Consider the following 18,371-nt stretch of genomic DNA (forward strand, 5'->3'; position numbering starts at 1 on the left):
ATGAAAATATTTTTCCCTTTTAGCAAGCCTCGGGTTGCATGTCTGAGAAAACGAATTAGTCTCCAGTTCTCCTAAGCTTGATAATAGTGCCCCCTAATGGGAATTTTAATATGAGTCTTTCTACTCAGGTTTTAAAAAGCATATATTCTCTAATATGAGCAAGTTATCTCGCTTTTAACTACAAAGTAAATCCTGTAATATCAAGATTTAAGCCACTTAAGGGAGAGTTATCACATGTGAAAAAACAAAAAGTGAATTCATGGAGAGAAACAAAAAAGAAAAACTTTATGCCCAACAGTTTTCTTGGTTTTCAATAACCCTACTGTAGCATAATCCAAGGTGGCATTGATCTCATAAAGAAATTATCCTTCAGCTACATTTCTAGCACTCAGTAAGTGAGCAATTAACATGTGCTAAATGAAAGATACTACAGAGTCAGGAAAAAACTAGTTCAGAACTGAAGTCATTCAATGTCACATAGATCTAAGTATAGAGCTGAGATTCCCACCCAAGTTTTTTGGCCTCATACCATTCATTACCTTTCCATAACACAGGCATACCCTGCTTTTGGAAGTTTGCGGTATACCACTTCACTTTTCTGAAAGACCTACTGAAAGAAATCCAAAGAGAATTTTCACTTTTACAAAAAAAGGCAAAAAGCAAAAATAACATTCGGCATTTGTTTTGCAGTGAACCTTTGGAGGGTAGCACACATGCCAAGCAGCAAGAGTGGCCCTGACAATCTTCCCCAGGGTCAAGGTGCCAGCGCTCTGAACTGTGCCTGTGAGCATCTGTGCTTTATCTGGAGTTATCTTGTGCATCCATTAGCAAGATGTGTACTAAGGTACCAGAAAAGCCTAACAGAAGTTATTTTTTGGGTCTGGGAATGCTCAAAATGTTTTCTATATAAATTAATAGTAACTGCTTCGCTTTGTGACAAAGGTTTCACAGAAACACTACTTTCACAGAAACCTATACCTGGCTCACAAGTCTGCAACCGTGAATTGAATGTTTTTCTTCCCTAATATCTACAGACAGTTCCCCTAAACATCAACAACTCAGTGGGGGCGGGGAGTGGGGAGTGGAGGGGGGGTAAAGGAAAAATGCATTAAAATAAAGGAAAAACTACATCTTCTGATACTTTCCAGATGTACCAGTAAAACAAATACCCAATAATATCAGTGTTTTTATTACAGTGACCACAATACATTCTGGACTCAGAGTCAATGTTAAGGACAACATCTAGAAAGGAATAAGCAACAAACAAAAAGTCATCTATTTATGATGGAAAGAGACAACTAATTACCTTATTCTTTAACCTTATAGAGAGGGAAAATAACAAAATATATATATATACACATATATACACACACACACAAAAAAAAAGTGGTCACTTTCTTAAAGTGCTGGACGGTTAAAAAAAAAAAATTCAGGTTTGGTGCCCATATGGTCTCTGTCACAACTAGCCAACTATGCCACTGCAGCAGGAACACAGCCACAGAAAATACATAAATGAATGGGCATGGCGGTGTTCCAATAAAACTTTACACGCAGAAGCAGGCCCACAGATTGTAACTTGTCAGCCCCTAATTTAAAACATTTCACTTTGGGACCACAGATTAAAAATCTCCACTTTACGTGAGGCACCAAAACAAAAACACAGAAACAAATACCTAAGCAACTCAAAATATGTAATCATTAAAATTACAAAATATTTAGTGAGAACTTTACTTCCATAAGGTGAAGGGTAGAAAAAAGGCTCTTTCCCTAAATAAATATTTGTTTTAGCAGGCATAAAGTAACAGAAAAGCAGTACGTAAAACAATGGATGTTTAGAATGATTTAAAATAACATGCAGGGCTCTTCTATTCCACGATATATCCATATAATGAGAAAATTTACTTTTAGCTAGGTTTCATAAAAATCTAATGGTGACTACATAGTAAAGCCTATTCAGACAAATAAATGAATTATGTGAGGGAACCTAAAATTCCAGACTAATTATATAAGGGTAGGAAGAAATATAGAGTATTATCGCAGATCTTTCACATGTATAAGAAAAATAGCAAATCCTATTCGCTTCTAAAGATAAATAAAAAAAACCAAATTTAGTTGTTTTACCCAAAAAGCAGATTTCAGTTACAAAATAATGATGATCCCCATTCTATACCCTTTAATCACTGGCTTCCACTTCACTAAGTGTCCAAAAGCAACAACAGGAAAATCATGAGACTTGGAACCAGTCAGCCGAAGATTTAAAGCCCTATTCTATAAATTCCCAGTTAAATGGTTTTTGACAAGTTATTTGTCTTATTGAGGATCAGTTTCCTAATTTGGAAAATGGGACTGATAACACCTTCAAACGTGCAGAGTAACAACTAATTATAGGCAACGTACATATAGTACACAGCACACAATGTCCAGCAATTTTTTTGTTATTTAACACTAAATTGAAATTTCTTATGTCCATGTTGTTAAAACACTTTTTAATGAGCTTCTTAAAGTACGTATTAATAAAATAGCATATTGGTCAATTACCTGAAAGCCCATAAGAAGTCAGCATCCAACGATCAAGATCTAAAATTAATAAATACGTTTTGCTTTGTTCACCTGCCGTAATTGCACTGAACATTATCTTTTGCACATATTCTAAACTGAGAATTTTATAAGACAAATTTAATTACCTTGAGAAAACTATGTGACAATATAAACTGTTCCGGAAAGGATTCTACTCCCAACTATGCCACTAACACAGTAACTGAGGAAATCACTTCAAGTGAACCCCTCAGACTCCTCACTTACAAACCAAAAAAACTATGTTAACAATGCCTTGTCTTCTCCTCTAGTCTTCTAGCTCTAAAATAGTTATTACTGCAATATAATTAAGCATCTCCAGATATGCTGGTAGACAGAGGAACTGAGATATCCTAATACTGCCAGAATGGAGTGCAGAGAAATCCCAACCGTAATCTGATAGTATCACAGTAGTTCAGATGAAATATACAGTTCAGATGAAACAAGGAGAGCTTGGCCAGCTTAAAAACAAAAAGGTGCATGCTGCACAAAAGTTTTTAAAAATGTAAATACCCAAGTGCCTAGAATAAAATAGCCTTGATTAGTTTCTAAAGGTATTACTTTAATGAAAAAATGATTTTTGTAAGACCAAACTGCAATAGCAAGGTACTAACCTTAGCAAGAATATGTTCAGTGTCTATTATATCTTCAAGGTACTATGAGTATGTGAAATCAAATTACATAAGTAACATTTTATCCAAGTGAAAAGTCATCAGTTAAAAGTTACAAGAAAACAAATGACAAAAAGGAAAATGTTTTAAAAATCTCATTTATAACAGCACCAAAATGAATAAAACACCTGGGGATAACTTGTACACTGAAAACTACAAAACAGGTGGAAGAAAGTAAAGACAACACAAAGAAATGGAAAGACATCCTGTGTTCATAGACTGAAGATTTAATATTGTTAAAATGTCCGTATTACCCAAAGTGATCTACAAATTCAACGTAGTCCCTATCAAAATCCCAATGGCATCTTTATGGAAATAGGGAAAAAAAAATCCTAAAATTCATATGGAATTTCATAAAACCCTAAATAGCCAAAATCTTGAGAAAGAAAAACAAAGCTGAATACCTCACACTTCCTGATTTCAAACATATTACAAAGCAACAGTAATCAAAGCAGAATGGTACCAGCATAAAATTCCTAGAGGAAAAAATAAGGAAGACGCTTCCTATCATTGGTCATGGCAATAACTTCTTGCATATTACACCAAAAGTACTAGCTACAAAAGCAAAAACAGACAATATCGATTACATCAAACTTAAAAAGCTTCAGCAAAGGAAACAATCCACAGAGTAAAAAAGTAACCTACAGAATGGGAGAAAATATCTGCAAACCATACATATGATAAGGTAGTGTTAATATCCAGAATATACAAAGACCTTCCTCAACTCAACAACAACAATCCTAAAAAACAGGCAAAGGACCTTACTAGACATTTCTTCAAAGAATACATACGGACAACAAGCACATGAAAAAATGCTCACTCATCATCAGGGAAATGGAAATCAAAACCACAATGAGGTATCACCTCACACCTATCAGAAGGATCACTATCAAAAAAATAAATAACCAGGAAAAAAATTTTGGAGAGGATGTGAAGAAATCAGAACCCTTGCACACTACTGGTGGGGAATGTAAATTGGTATACCACTATGAAAAACAGTATGGAAGTTCTTAAAAAAATTAAATATAGAATTACTATATGACCCAGCAAATCCCATTTCTGGGTATATATCTAAGAGAACTGAATAGGATCTTGAAGAGCTATTTGCAACACTATTCAAAAGAGCCAAGAGATGGAAACAACCTAAATATTTATCAACAGATGAACTGATAAAGTAGTATATACATACCACAGAATATTATTCAGCCTTATAAAAGGGTATCCTGTCATATGCTATAACATGGATGAACCTTGAGAACATTAAGCTAAGTGAAATAACCTAGTCTCTCTGGGCGCCTGGGTGCCTCAGTCGGTTAAGTGACTGCCTTCAGCTCAGGTCATGATCCTAGAGTCCCAGGATCGAGTCCCACATCAGGCTCCCCGCTCAGTGGGGAGTCTGCTTCTCCCTCTGACGCTCTCCCCTCTCATGCTCTCTCTCACTCTCTCTCTCCCAAATAAATAAAATCTTAAAAAAAAAAAAAAAAAGAAAGAAATAACCCAGTCTCTAAAAAGACAAATATCGCATCATTTCATTTCACTTTTAGGAAATATTTAAAGGAGTCAAACTCTTAGAAACAGAAAGCAGATGGGACACCTGGCTGGCTCAGTCAGTGGGGTATGTGACTCTTGATCTCAGGGTTATGGGATTGAGCCCCACTTTGGGTATAGAGATTACTTAAAAATAAAATCTTTTTAAAAAAAAGAAAAAGGAAGGAAGCAAGCAAGTAAGCAAGCAGAATAGTGGTTGCCAGAGGCTGGCAAGGGGGAAAAGAAGAGGAACTGGTCAAAGGATATAGAGTTTCAGTTTTTTGCAAGACGAAAAAGTTCTAGAGATCTGTTCCAGAACAACCTGCATATAGTTAGCACTCTATACTATACACTCATAAATGGTTTAGGATGGTAAATTACACTACTTGTTCTTACCATTAAAAAAAAAAAGTTATATAGAAAATGATCCTTGAGTGTTCAGACACATGGGAAATTATTTTTAACTAGATTTTTAAAAAAAATCTTTCAGGTTATTGACCTTGGCCTTTGGTGTGAACTTTAACTACTAATGGCCTTTGCTAACAAAGCAATTATGCTCAGTGTCTTCTTTCTGAAATAGTTAAGCTCTTTTTTTTTTTTTTTAAGATTTTATTTATTTGACAGAGAAAGACACAGCAAGAGAGGGAACACAAGCAGGGGGAGTGGGAGAGGGAGAAGCAGGCTTCCTGCGGAGCAGGGAGCCCAATATGGGGCTCAGTCCCAGGACCCTGGGATCATGACCTGAGCCGAAGGCAGACACTTAACGACTGAGTCACCCAGGCACCCTAAGCTCATCTTCTTAAACGTTAAGTCAAAATACTACAGAAGAAAATGGGCGCCTGGGTGGCTCAGTTGGTTAAGCGACTGCCTTCAGCTCAGGTCATGATCCCAGGGTCCTGGGATCGAGTCCCACATCAGGCTCCCTGCTCCGCGGGGAGCCTGCTTCTCCCTCTCCCACTCCCCCTGCTTGTGTTCCCTCTCTCGCTGTGTCTCTCTCTGTCAAATAAATAAATAAAATCTTTAAAAAAAAAAAAAAAAGAAAACGGATGTTGGACACATAATGATGATCCCTACCCTTCACAGTGTAAATTATTTGCAAGCTGATTTCATCATGGGAAAGTTAACAACAGCACAGCTCCTATCCAAATTACTAAAATGAGAATCTTAAATTCCAAATGAGGCCAAACTAATTAAGTTTTTTATATAAATCCTCATTTTAAAGAATTTGCATGATTTTTTCAAAAAACTCAGTAATCAAGGGAACTAGGCTGGCCTGACAGACTCCCAATAAGAGATAATCAAAGGTTACGGTGAGAACTATATTAAAAACCATTTGTGGGAGTGCCCAGGTGGCTCAGTCCGTTAACCATCCAACTCTTGATTTTGGCTCAGGTCATGATCTCAGGGTCATGAAATCAAACTCCACATTAGGCTCTACATTTGGCATAGAGTCTGCTTTAGATTCTGTCTCCTCTCCCTCTTGCACCTCTGCCCACTCACATGCATTCTCTCCCTCTAAAATAAAAATAAAATCTCTCAAAAAAAAAAAATTTAAAAAAAATAAAAAGAAAAACCATCTGTGTGCACTGCAAAAACACATGAAAGGAGTATCCTTACCTTCATCAAAGTCAGCATCATCTTCGGTGTGCTGTGGGAAAGGAAAGCAGTTGGTAATTTCAAGACGATCTTCTACAACCAAGCCCAAAAGCACTCCTTGAACCACTTCAGTTCCTTGTCCTTCTTCTTGATAATGTTTTATTATTTTTAATACCACCTAAAAGAAAATACAGAAGTGACCTTAACAACCATCCATACAGTTTCTATTTCCTTTATTTCAAAGAAATAATGAACCATACTAAGGGTTTGCAAAAATCACAAAATTATATAATAGAACTAGCCAAGTTTCTTATAAATCAATTCCTTTACTCTGACAGAAATAATAAAACTCACATAATCTAAATGTACATCTGTAACTCCTAGAGTTTGAAGACATGTCAAAAATGTCCACGTACAGCACTCATGACCTTCAGGTCAAGGCTCCCAAAAGGTCTGGCATCCAGGAGCTCCTTCAAACAGTATTACCTCAATCCAAAATTATTACAGAGGAAGTGGTCCTATTAATATCTCTTAACAGCATGATAATTTCCTGACACAGATGATAAAACCATCAATAAGACACAGAGATAAAAAACTCAATTACCTGAAAACCTGAAAGCAAACTGTTCCCTTGACAATTTCTCAACATCTCAAGATGGCTCCTGAACAGAACATCTCATTAAGCCAAAGGAAGCAACAATGGGAACGTTTGGTAACAGAAAACAAAGAGAACAAAGTCTCCAGCACTACCTAATTTTCCTCAACCAGGATACACCACATAACCTCTAATGGAAAACTGGCTCTTACATTACTCTCTCCTTTAACATTTCCATAAAGATAAAGAGGTAACATTGCAAGGTTGGACAGGAAATTAATTTAAAAGTTCACAGTAACAATAATCATTAGTTATAATTCCTAGAAAATAAGGGTTTTGTTTTAATTTTAGTATCATATAATGTATTATTTGTTTCAGAGGTACAGGTCTGTGATTCATCAGTCTTACACAATTCACAACGCTCACCATAGTACTCACCCTCCCCAATGTCCATCACCCAGCCATCCCAACCCTCCCACCCAAAGCATTCAAAATATAAAAAATATAATATAAACACATATAGATATATATATGTATAAATATAAAAAAATTTTATCAAAACTAAGCTCATTCTTCAGTTTGACATCTTATGCCTTTATTTCCTACATACATGCTAAAATCTCAATTCTTCAGTTCAAAAAGTAATGTAATGGGCTTGCAATTCAAACTTGAAAGATGTCAAAAGGAAATTCCTGATCAGAACTAACAAATTCACATACAAGCTTTTGATATCCTACAGAAATAACTAAGAATTTATAAATAAAAACATTCCATAGATGTTTCATATTTACAAGACAAAAATCCTTGTTCTGCTTATGGTCTCCCCTCTTCAATAGTCTCCTAGAAAGGAAGAGATGTGTTTATTCACCACATCTTCAACACCCAACACAGGTCCTGGCACTTAAAAGATACTCGGAATCTATTTGCTCAAGGAGTGAATGTTAAACATTTATCAATCACTTACATCAAGCACTCCACAGTGCCTTACACATAATGACTCATTCAATCCCCTAACTACAGCATGAAGTGAGAAATAGTATTTCCTCATTTATTTGACAGATGAGGAAACAGAGACAATCTGACACAGAATTATTAAATCAGGGAGATGAAATATGACTTTGGACTTCAAGGTACTTATAATTACTTCACAATAACTGAGTAACTTTGTAGTAACAAGGCTGAAACAGAAAGAATGCAGGGACAAAAGCTCTGGAAGAAGGCGCTGTAGCTAGGCTGCAGAAGCAGGGTTTGATGCTTGAAGTAGTAAGGTTACTGGGTCAGGCAGCAAAAGACCTAAGCTAAGGGAATGGTCCTAGAGGTCAAATTTTTTGTGCCCTGATCACTAGACATCAAGTAGAATCAACAGGAAACTGCCACTAGCTGCTGTAATGCAATACAGTCTCTAATCTTTAGCAGCACTATTCTCACAAGCCACAAGATGGGAATGTTCCACCACAAAAGTTCTGTTTCAGCCAAGCTCATGCCCTTTCATTTTCTCTCCCTCCAACCAACCATATGCCTCTGTCCCTAAAACAGGGCTGATATATTTTTAATTAATCCTGTTTGTCATGCTTCCTCTTACTTTTAAAAATAGACACATGAAAGCTTAATAGTCTCCAAAACAAAAACATACTCCTATATTTTGTTTATAAGCATCACAAATGATCCCACATACTCAAGAGCTCTGTATCACTTGTTCTCAGTTTATCAAAATGGCCTGCGGAGCTTTTTTTTTAAATAAATGAAGAGAGGTCTTCACCCTGGCTACATATTAGAGCCATCAGTGTTTAAAAAAAACAAAAGGAAAAAGCAAAAAAATTACAAAAAGCAGATGGCCTAAATCCAACCTCTGAAATTCAGAGTTAACTGATCTGGGCTAAGAATCCTATATTGGTTTTGAGGGGATTTTCTTTTCATTTTTGTTTTAGATTCTCCAGGTGATTCTATCTAACTTTTAATGAGGAAGTATGGAGCAGCCTTCCTTTTTTTTTTTTTTTGTTTTAACTCCTCAGAGGACTGCAATGCACACAAGTGGTTAAAACAAAGTTTCCTTTCCTCTGTTTTAAGACTCCCTGTGTTGATGAAAAGTTGAGTACACTGAGAAACACAGACCCAAAAGTGAACATTTTATTTATAAAAGCATAAATATCACCCCCTAATAGAGGAACTCAAGCCTTACTTGGAAGAATCTCTAGAGCACAGAGATGAGAGGGAAAGTAATGCCAGCAATCCATCTGAGAAGCATCAAGTGTTCTGTAAGACAGGCTTTATAGCTTGACCCCAAATTTAAGACTGCTTATGAATGCTGATCGGGCTTGTTTATCCTACAAATTCATGGGTAAATCAAGATTTTCCTACATATTATGCCTAAAGGATGGAAACAAACTGGCCAGTAGAATCCTAAATTACCAAATTCTTCTACACCCCCTCCCAAACTTTGTCATACTCTGGGTCTAAGTGTTTATTAACCTACTTGATTTGCCCTGCACAGTCAGTATTGGTCTCTGAATACATCAACTATCTCTAGAACAGTCGCCCAGCTTTCTGAGGTTTGCACATTCTCAAGTTGGGTGGATCTTAGCAAGGAATAGTAAACAGATGTCCGGTCTGCTGAAATTACCCTAGAGGAACCATTTTTTCTAATACTGTTTATTATTCAGCGCAATTTGAAAAAGTAAAGCAGACTATTTTGTAATCTCTAATGAACACAATACTATTTTTTAAAAGTGCCTGACTTTTTAAAAAATGAAAACCTAACTTTGCCCAAAAGGCTAAACACAACATAGTATTTAACTTCAAAGACACAAAGTATTCTCAATACTATAGGATAAAATATAAGTAACAATCTAAAATATCCAAATAAATTAATTCTACCAGAAGTCAACAAACCTAAAATTTCAGTTAATCAGCATGATGAATAAAATCTTCCACCCTCCCTAAAATGGAACATTTAGCAGAATCTCTAAGACCTCTCTATCAAAACCATATCAAAAACTTACAATTCCATATCAGGGAACCATTTAAATCTGACCCAAACAAAGATTATGCTGATGAATTAGAGTAATTTTCTATCAAATATGATATCTGCAAAGACCAGTTACTACAGAAAGATTTGGAAGCTGTGCACAGAATCACGAGAATTCTGTTATTTTTGCCTTCTTTCATTCACTCATTAATCCATTCACCTAGGTATGTGTTGAGTGACTTCTACAGGCCAGCCACCTCTGACAGGCCTATTGGGAAAATGAAACTAAAATCAAACACATAAGAGTCTTTACTTTCATGAGGTTTATATTTTAAAATAGCAAGTCTCAAAAGTTTTTGATCCTGAGGCCCTTTTAATACTCTTAAAAATTACTAAGACCTCAGGGGCGCCTGGGTGGCTCAGTTGGTTAAGCGACTGCCTTCGGCTCAGGTCATGATCCTGGAGTCCCAGGATCGAGTCCCACATCGGGCTCCCTGCTCTGCAGGGAGTCTGCTTCTCCCTCTGACCCTCCTCCCTCTCATTCTCTCTGTCTCAAATAAATAAATAAAATCTAAAAAAAAAAATTACTAAGACCTCAAAGAATTTTTATATTGATATTTACATATTAGAAATTCAAACTGAAAAATGTTCAAAATATTTATTCACTTAAAAACAATAATAAAATATATTACATTGTCATAAATTACACTTGTGAAAAATAACTTTATTTTTCAAAATAAAAACAATCAGGATACAAAAAATGACATTTTCACACTTTTGTAAAACATTTACATTTTCAGAAAGAAATTTTAATCAGGATAGACGAATAACATTGTGGGGCGCCTGGGTGGCTCAGGCAGTTAAGCATCTGCCTTCAGCTCAGGTCGTGATCCCAGGTTCCTGGGATCAAGCCCCGTATTGGGCTCCCTGGCTCAGCAGGGAGTCTGCTTCTCCCTCCCCTTCTCCCTCTGTGTGCGCGTGCGCGCTCTCTCTCTTTCATAAATAAATAAATCTTTTAAAAAAAGAATAACATTGTTTCACATTTTTTGTGAATCCTATTAATCTCTAGTTTAATAAAAGACAACTGGATTTTCATATCTGCTTCTGCATTCAATCTTTTAATACCACACAGCATGTAGCATCTAGAAACCTCCATTAAACACTCATAAAGAATGAGAGTAAAAATGACAAATAATGTTTAAATATTATTATGAAAATAGTTTTGACCTCAGAGACCCTCTATAAAAGTGTTGGCGATTCTCCCACTTTACGAACCACTATTCCAGAATGACAATTAAGAAAGTGAATGAAAATTACAGATAGTGAAGCACACTGAAGAAAAAAACAGAGGCATAAAAGGGAGGTAACCTTAACGTGTATGACCCAGGAAAGGCCCCTCCCTGAGACAACACATGAGCAGAGAAGTGAAGACCAAGCAGTCAGCTTGGGTGAAGAGAATACTTGCCAGCTATGGAGTTCAAATTAAAATGCTTATATTAACTTTTCATGAAGTACACAAGTCATACTTTAGCAGAACAAAAAGGCCTAGAGATGGATGAACACTAGGATGGGAGCAGTAGACTTTCATGTTTTTACCAAAAGTACTGGCATATAAATAATAAACGCAATCTACTCAGAGAAATAGTTATGTCTTAAGATACCATTACATTAATTCAAGATGAGCAATTTCATATAATTTTTGTTGATGAATTATGAAATACAATGTATTAACAAAATCCTTTCAGGAAGTATTACAATGATTTTTAATCAGCAATATTTCTAATACTAGTGTCAGAACCAATCTTTACCTGGTAAAATAAGGGCTATGAAGCTACCACACAAAATTCCTCTATTAAAGCAACTCTTAATAAAGTTCAGGGTTAAAAAGTAAACTATTTAAGAAATATATCTGGAATTTTTAGGCCTTGCAATACACCAATTTGAAGTACTGAATCCCCTCTACTCCTGCAGACATATAGAAATGTTGACTATACTGCATTTCTAAAAAGTTTAACCAATCAAGCAAGACAAGGAATCCGACAACCAGAGCATTAACCCTGTGAGTTAACGCAGCAGTACCCACAGGTACAACAGACATAGATATAATACCCAAGAGCTAGGAGCTAGATTGCAATCCATTCTCTGTGCTGGATCAAAAGATGGTATCCTGGACTTCTGAGTCAGGAAAGTGGAAACTGAGACCTTTCCAAAAAGTTAGAATCCCATGAAAAGTGTTGGTGGAAAGGTAGAAGACAGTAATTGCAGCATCTTCTAGTTAAATATAAACTTACTACACGACCCAAATTCCTATTCCTAGGAATTCACCAGGAGAAATGAAAATGTACCCACACAAAGATATGTCCACAACTGCTCATAACAGCATTATTCATAGTAGCTAAAAACTGAAAGCAACCCAAAGGCCACCAAAGTTAGATAAACAAATTGTAGTATATCCATATTATGTACTACTACTCAGCAATAAAAAGGAACGAAATATCAGTACAACAGAGAGGAATCTTGAAAACATTATACTAACTGGAAGAAGTCAAATGAAATGCTATGTACTGTGTGATTTCATTTATATAAAATTCTAGAAAAGGCAAAACAAACCCCCTAAGTAGTTGCCTGGGGCCCAGGTGAGGGGGAGGATACTGATGGCAGATCAGCACACTCTTTAGGGTGAAGCAACTATTTTACACCTTGATGTGGTGGCAACTGTACAATTGTTTACAACTACACCATATTATACATTTAAAATAGGTGGATTTTATTCTGTATAAATAATACCTTAACTTTAAAAACCTGTACATGTTTTTTAAAATCTGAAGAAACAATTCATATATGTACCCACTACCAATTTTTCTCAATTCAGAGTTCAAAGATCCCCTGAAATGCTTATAAGGAACTAGGTAAAAAAACCACTGCTATATCCCTGCATTACATATAACATATGTTTTGTATAACTATATATAAACTCAAATTTATAATAACTCACATTTATAATAAGCCCAGGCAATCAAGAATAAATTAAACTGTACGGTTTTAGAAGCCAAAAAAGTATAACATTTAGAATTTTGCCATTATTTTAAAGTATTTTGGAATTTAATGGGATTAACTAGGTATTTTACCGATAATTTCTATATACTTAAAGGCATTTTCCTGGAAGAAAGGTCTGTGGCATTCGTCAGATTCCCAAAGAGCCACAACACACAAAGGGTTAGAGTTTTAAAAATTACTAGTAATAAAACTTTATTATATACATGCAGTTATGCTTTTATGTTTGCATGAACAAGAATGGTGTGGAAGGATATATCTTTTATGAATCTTTGTTATTATTTAGTTATAATAAGCATGTATTTGTTTTCAATTCAAAAAACATCAAATATTAAGGAAAAGTTAACAGAAAAGATTTTAAAATCCAGCAATTACAGCAATTTACTGCATGAAGTTTCACCAAAAAAACCCCCACTAATTTCTTTTCGACAACACTATTGAGTTGACAGAATCATGTGGATATATCTTGATTTTAGCATGTTCTTTTAGGTATGTAAAAAAGGGGGGGTGAATAAGTGGGCTTTGAAAGGAGGAGAAAATGAAAAAATACAACTATAAGCGTGAGCACCTGCTGACTTTAAATTCTAGTCTCCGGTTGATAGGGTCATTCTTCACGTCTATTCACAAACGTCACTGCACTCACATACACAAACGACTGGACAATATGCGTATGTACACACCACCGGGGTCAAAGAGGTAACTTCTGGATACACAGACTTGTTTTCAACAAGCAGAGAGATCTGTTTAAGAGAAGCCTAACATAAGCCAATTATAAATCAGCAAAAATATCAATTCAAACTTTGAGCAAACTAACAGCAATAAGTCTTCACCAAGAAAAGCAGCAGGTTTTCCACTGTCCCTGTGTAAGACATAAAAAGGATCTGTTGAAAGCCCAGTTAAAATTAGGGACATAAGTAGTTTTAAATTGTGGAACAACACCACCATTTTTAACCTTCCTGTATAAAGCCAAGTTCACAGGGAATGTTCAGAGGTTGCAACCTGTGTTGTGCACCTAGAATAAGAAAACACTAAATCCACTTGTTCATCTTTTTTGTTGTTGTTGTTAAAATTTTTCTTTTTTTTAAGATTTTATTTATTTATTTGAGAGAGAGAGAATGAGAGAGAGCACATGAGAGGGGGTAGGGTCAGAGGGAGAAGCAGACTCCCCGCCGAACAGGGAGCCCGACGCGGGACTCGATCCAGGGACTCCAGGATCATGACCTGAGCCAAAGGCAGTCGCTTAACCAACTGAGCCACCATCTTTTTTAAACAGTTCACAGATAAAAGAAATGCTGAAAGTATTTAAATGTTTTACCACTAGAGCCAATAATAAAAAAGTAAATCTGGTGGTATTTAATAATCACAATAGTATTTTAGATATGGCTCTATTAAATATTATTAGACTCTGGTTATAGGAAGATGCTATTAGCGAAAATAGGTATGCAAATAGTTTATAACAGGGCTTCTCAGACTACCCATGGTGAAGAACTTATTTTCTTCCAATCCCTCACAGACCAATACTATAGTAAAAAAATAAAACTTACAGGAAACGTGACTTTTTTAAAAAAGAGAAAATACAAGGCCAGAGATCACACTCTTGGCTATCACAGCAATATCATACTGCTATAAAAGTTTCTAAACACTCAGTCTCAATCCTGTGCTTATCTCATACAGACAGTGAACAGTTCACAAACCATACCCATACTTTAGGTAGCAGTGGTTTATGGAAGCAGGTAGACCATTCTTTCCTAAGTCCGAAAGTTGAACTTTAGAATCAAATACTTCTTAATTTATGTCACTGATATGAAGTCTTTCAAAATACAACAATATTTCAATAGACGTGAACTCCAAACTGTGCGGCTATCAAGCCCATAGTTCCTCTACTACCCCATGCTGCGTCTATAGGAGAGGACAGGCATACTCCTTAGATGGGGTCAAACCACTATTCCCTTAGCTCTGATTCCAATCTGAACACTGTATTTTTAAGAGGGGTAAAAAACAAACTTATTTCAGCAGCAGGAGCCCACTTTAAATGACAAGCTCTGTAAGAGAGAGGTAAGAAAGTAAATTATCCAGTGAGTGAGCCCAGCTGAAGCTCCAACATTCAAATGCTGATCTGCTGTCTTCCATTTGTTATACATAGTAACTCTAGAACTAACATTTCTTTCTTTCTGAAAAAAATAATGTTCAAGTGAGTAAGAAAGCTTTAGTAAAAGCTTAAAAATTAATTCTTATGATTGTATACACAAATGTGAACCTCTAGTCTGTACAAACAGAAAAATCACATGGCATAGTTGAGAGGCTGGAGCACTAGAATCCAAAATAAAGTTTGCCAGTTCTGTGGCCTTAGAGAAGGTATCCTATCTATTCCTAGCCTCACCTACCTCCTGTGGAGATAAGTCAGTCAGTGCCTATCTCACAGCACTGTTGCAAGGATTAAAAAATTATCCACCCAAAGTACCTAGCACACAGTGCCTAGTAAATTCTCAGTAACATATTAGCTATACTCTAATAAACATTTCACCTAATCCATTCACTCATCCGTCCACCTATCCAACAAATATTTAGTAACTAGAATATGCCAGTTATATTCATGGCATTGACCCTTGCCTCCCCAGAATGTTCAGTTTATTCCTCAGAGATTTTTTTTCAGTATAATAAGATGTAAATATAACTTATTAAAAATCAACCACCTGACAACAAACTTCCAGTTTTGTTAAGACTTATCGGTCATGTTGATCTAAAGCTCTCTCTTATAACAACCAATACCACAGGGTTTCAAAATAAGATTTTTTAAATCTGCATCAAAAAGTCAAAGTTGAGAGTAAATGGTCTTTATTCAAAACAGCAGTGTATACGTGTGTTTATGTATGTATGCAGATTCCCTTAAAAACATCAATAATCTTGCTAAAAATAAAAACTAGATCCACTCCAAGAGATCCTTAGAAGTCTGAAATAAAACGGCAAAGCCCAACTGCACCAGTTGCCGGCCATTTGGAGAAGAGGTCAGGCAGGATGCACGATTCCTAGACTGGCTTTATTCCAGTTTTGTAGATTCTGGGAGGTAAGGTCTACAGCCTGAATTTCTCACATCAATCACCGTCAAAGAACAGCTATTACCATAGAAGAATTTTAGTCTCAAAGAAACTGTAATGCCACAGAATCTCCCCTTAGCATATTCTGTAAAGTCAATACCTAGACTTTCATTTAATTCTGGCTTCTTTCACTGACTGATCTGTGAACTTGGCAGTTTTCTTATTTGGTTAAGCCTAGATCATTTTTTTCTAACACTGAACAAAGAAGGTAGTTACTGCCAAAATGTAAATTCAAAAAGCAGAAAGCAGCATTAGTCTTGAATTTAACACATTTTATGGCTCAAGTGGGATAGGGGTTCCATTTCATAACTGGCTGAGTCAAATAATAAATAGGATTTAAATCACTGCTGTTCAGTTTTGATGTGAAAGAAATTTAAGTAACTTCAATAGCAAAAAAAAAAAAAGATATTTTGCTCCTGACACATATGGGATTAGTTGCAATGCTCCAAAACACTTAATCAATATCACCTCTATAATATTTCAGTTGAAAGAGCATACTTCATTATTATTCTCTTGGATCTAATGCTCATCAATGGTCCACAATTTTAAAGTTAAATCAACTAATAATTGTTGCGAAAAGGGGGAAAAGGGAAATTCAACAGAATATAGCACTGCTATCCTCAAAAAATTAGTCATGAGATAGTTCAATGATGCAATCAAACATACAAATGTATAATCACAATTAAAGGTTAAGTGATGAGGATGCTTTATTTTGAACATTAAGTTTTTACTTTACCAACTCAATATACATAACCAATCTGCAAATTTTCCCACATGTAGCTGGAAAGTAATTTTTCCAAAGTAAAATGAGTGTTAAAAAAGCTCTGCTGGAACAAAATTCATTTCCCCTCTCATATATAACAAATCAAAAAATTACAAAACTGTTAGGAGCTATCTACTCCTAACATGTTTTAAGTTGGTTATATTGAGGAGCACAGACCACTGCTTAATTAGAAGGCTTTTAGGTGATTTGGGGGCACTTCAATTACAGTTTGTTTCTGCTTCCTTAACAGGAGGCAGTGCTTGCTAAAGTAAGTCCAGAAGGAAACATTAAAAAGAGTAACTGTGACTGCCTCTGGGAAGAGGGTGGCTGAAGACAGAGATGAAAAGTGAGAGCTTCTTTTCACTACATACTCTTTTTTGCTTTTTGATTTATGTACCAAGTGTACCCAAAAGGCTGTTTAATTAAATAGGGTTAACATATTTAAAAGACTTCAGCTTTTAAAAAGCACACCACAGTAATACCAGAACAAGGTGATTATTCACCTTTCTCAAGAGGTCCCTCACAACCGAATTGAAGATTATGCATTTCTGCACAAAATGAAAAACAGGGGTTTTCTTCTATTCAATGGAAAATATTTTGGTTTTAACTGTTTTAAAGGCTATCCGTAAACCAAACTTGAAAATAGTTATCTACAAGCCCTCATTTGGAGGCTAAAAACAGAAGGTAAAGAAGATCTTAATAGTCAGGCTATCAAGTTTGATTTGATTTTGTGTAAGGGGGTTTTCCAAAAGGTTTTTGCATTCTAGGACTATAGCTGTCCTTTAAAATAATTATTTACTCAGCAGCATTATGTGTGATGGCCAAGTACAAAATATAATCTGTAAGACCAGTCACATGAGACTTTTGCAATAATTCAGAAAGGAGAATGAGAAATGAATAGTGCAGACAACACAGTTATAGACTCACAAACTATGTAAATGATCCTAAGAGAATCCAAAGAAAACCCTACAGAGCAATCAAAGATGATACCAGAAGCCTGGGTGACTTGGGCAGATGTGGTATCACTAACAGAGGACAGAAAATATTTTACTGACTTATCATTGTAACAAGTATGTTAGCATACTAAAAGGCACAGGTAATTTTAAAAATAAAGACTAAGATTTTTAAAAATCATAACTCCTTAGGCAATGGTGCCAAGAAGCAGCACTCCAATATTCTGCACATGGGAAAATAAACTGTATTATACAACTATACTGGAGAGCAATTTGGCAACATGCTTAAAATCATGCATAACCTTTAAGCCATTAACTTCAACTATAGGTATTTTTTTTTTTAAAGATTTTATTTTATTTATTTGACAGAGAGAGACAGTGAGAGAGGGAACACAAGCGGGGAGAGGGAGAAGCAGGCTTCCCACCGAGCAGGGAGCCCGATGCGGGGCTCGATCCCAGGACCCTGGGATCATGACCTGAGCCGGAGGCAGACACTCAACTACTGAGCCACGCAGGCGCCCCCAACTATAGGTATTTATTAAAGCACAGGAAAAACACTAGAAAAGTAAACCCCAAAA

The 18,371-nt window shown here is 35.8% G+C and overlaps 1 protein-coding gene across 3 annotated transcripts in view; it reads right to left on the bottom strand.

Annotated features, from left to right (window-relative positions):
- The window catches only part of EIF3H (eukaryotic translation initiation factor 3 subunit H), a 94,740-nt gene that overhangs the window by 67,629 nt on the left and 8,740 nt on the right, over positions 1–18,371 (bottom strand). For all 3 annotated transcript variants that reach the window (XM_081816423.1, XM_081816422.1, XM_081816421.1), the window contains exon 2: positions 6,390–6,546. In XM_081816423.1, coding sequence (XP_081672549.1) covers positions 6,390–6,546 — 157 coding nt within the window. The remainder of the gene's footprint in view (positions 1–6,389; positions 6,547–18,371) is intronic.

Source organism: Leptonychotes weddellii, chromosome 4, assembly GCF_054177405.1.
Source record: "Leptonychotes weddellii isolate Sample4059 chromosome 4, ASM5417740v2, whole genome shotgun sequence".
NCBI classification, from domain to species: Eukaryota; Metazoa; Chordata; class Mammalia; order Carnivora; family Phocidae; genus Leptonychotes; species Leptonychotes weddellii.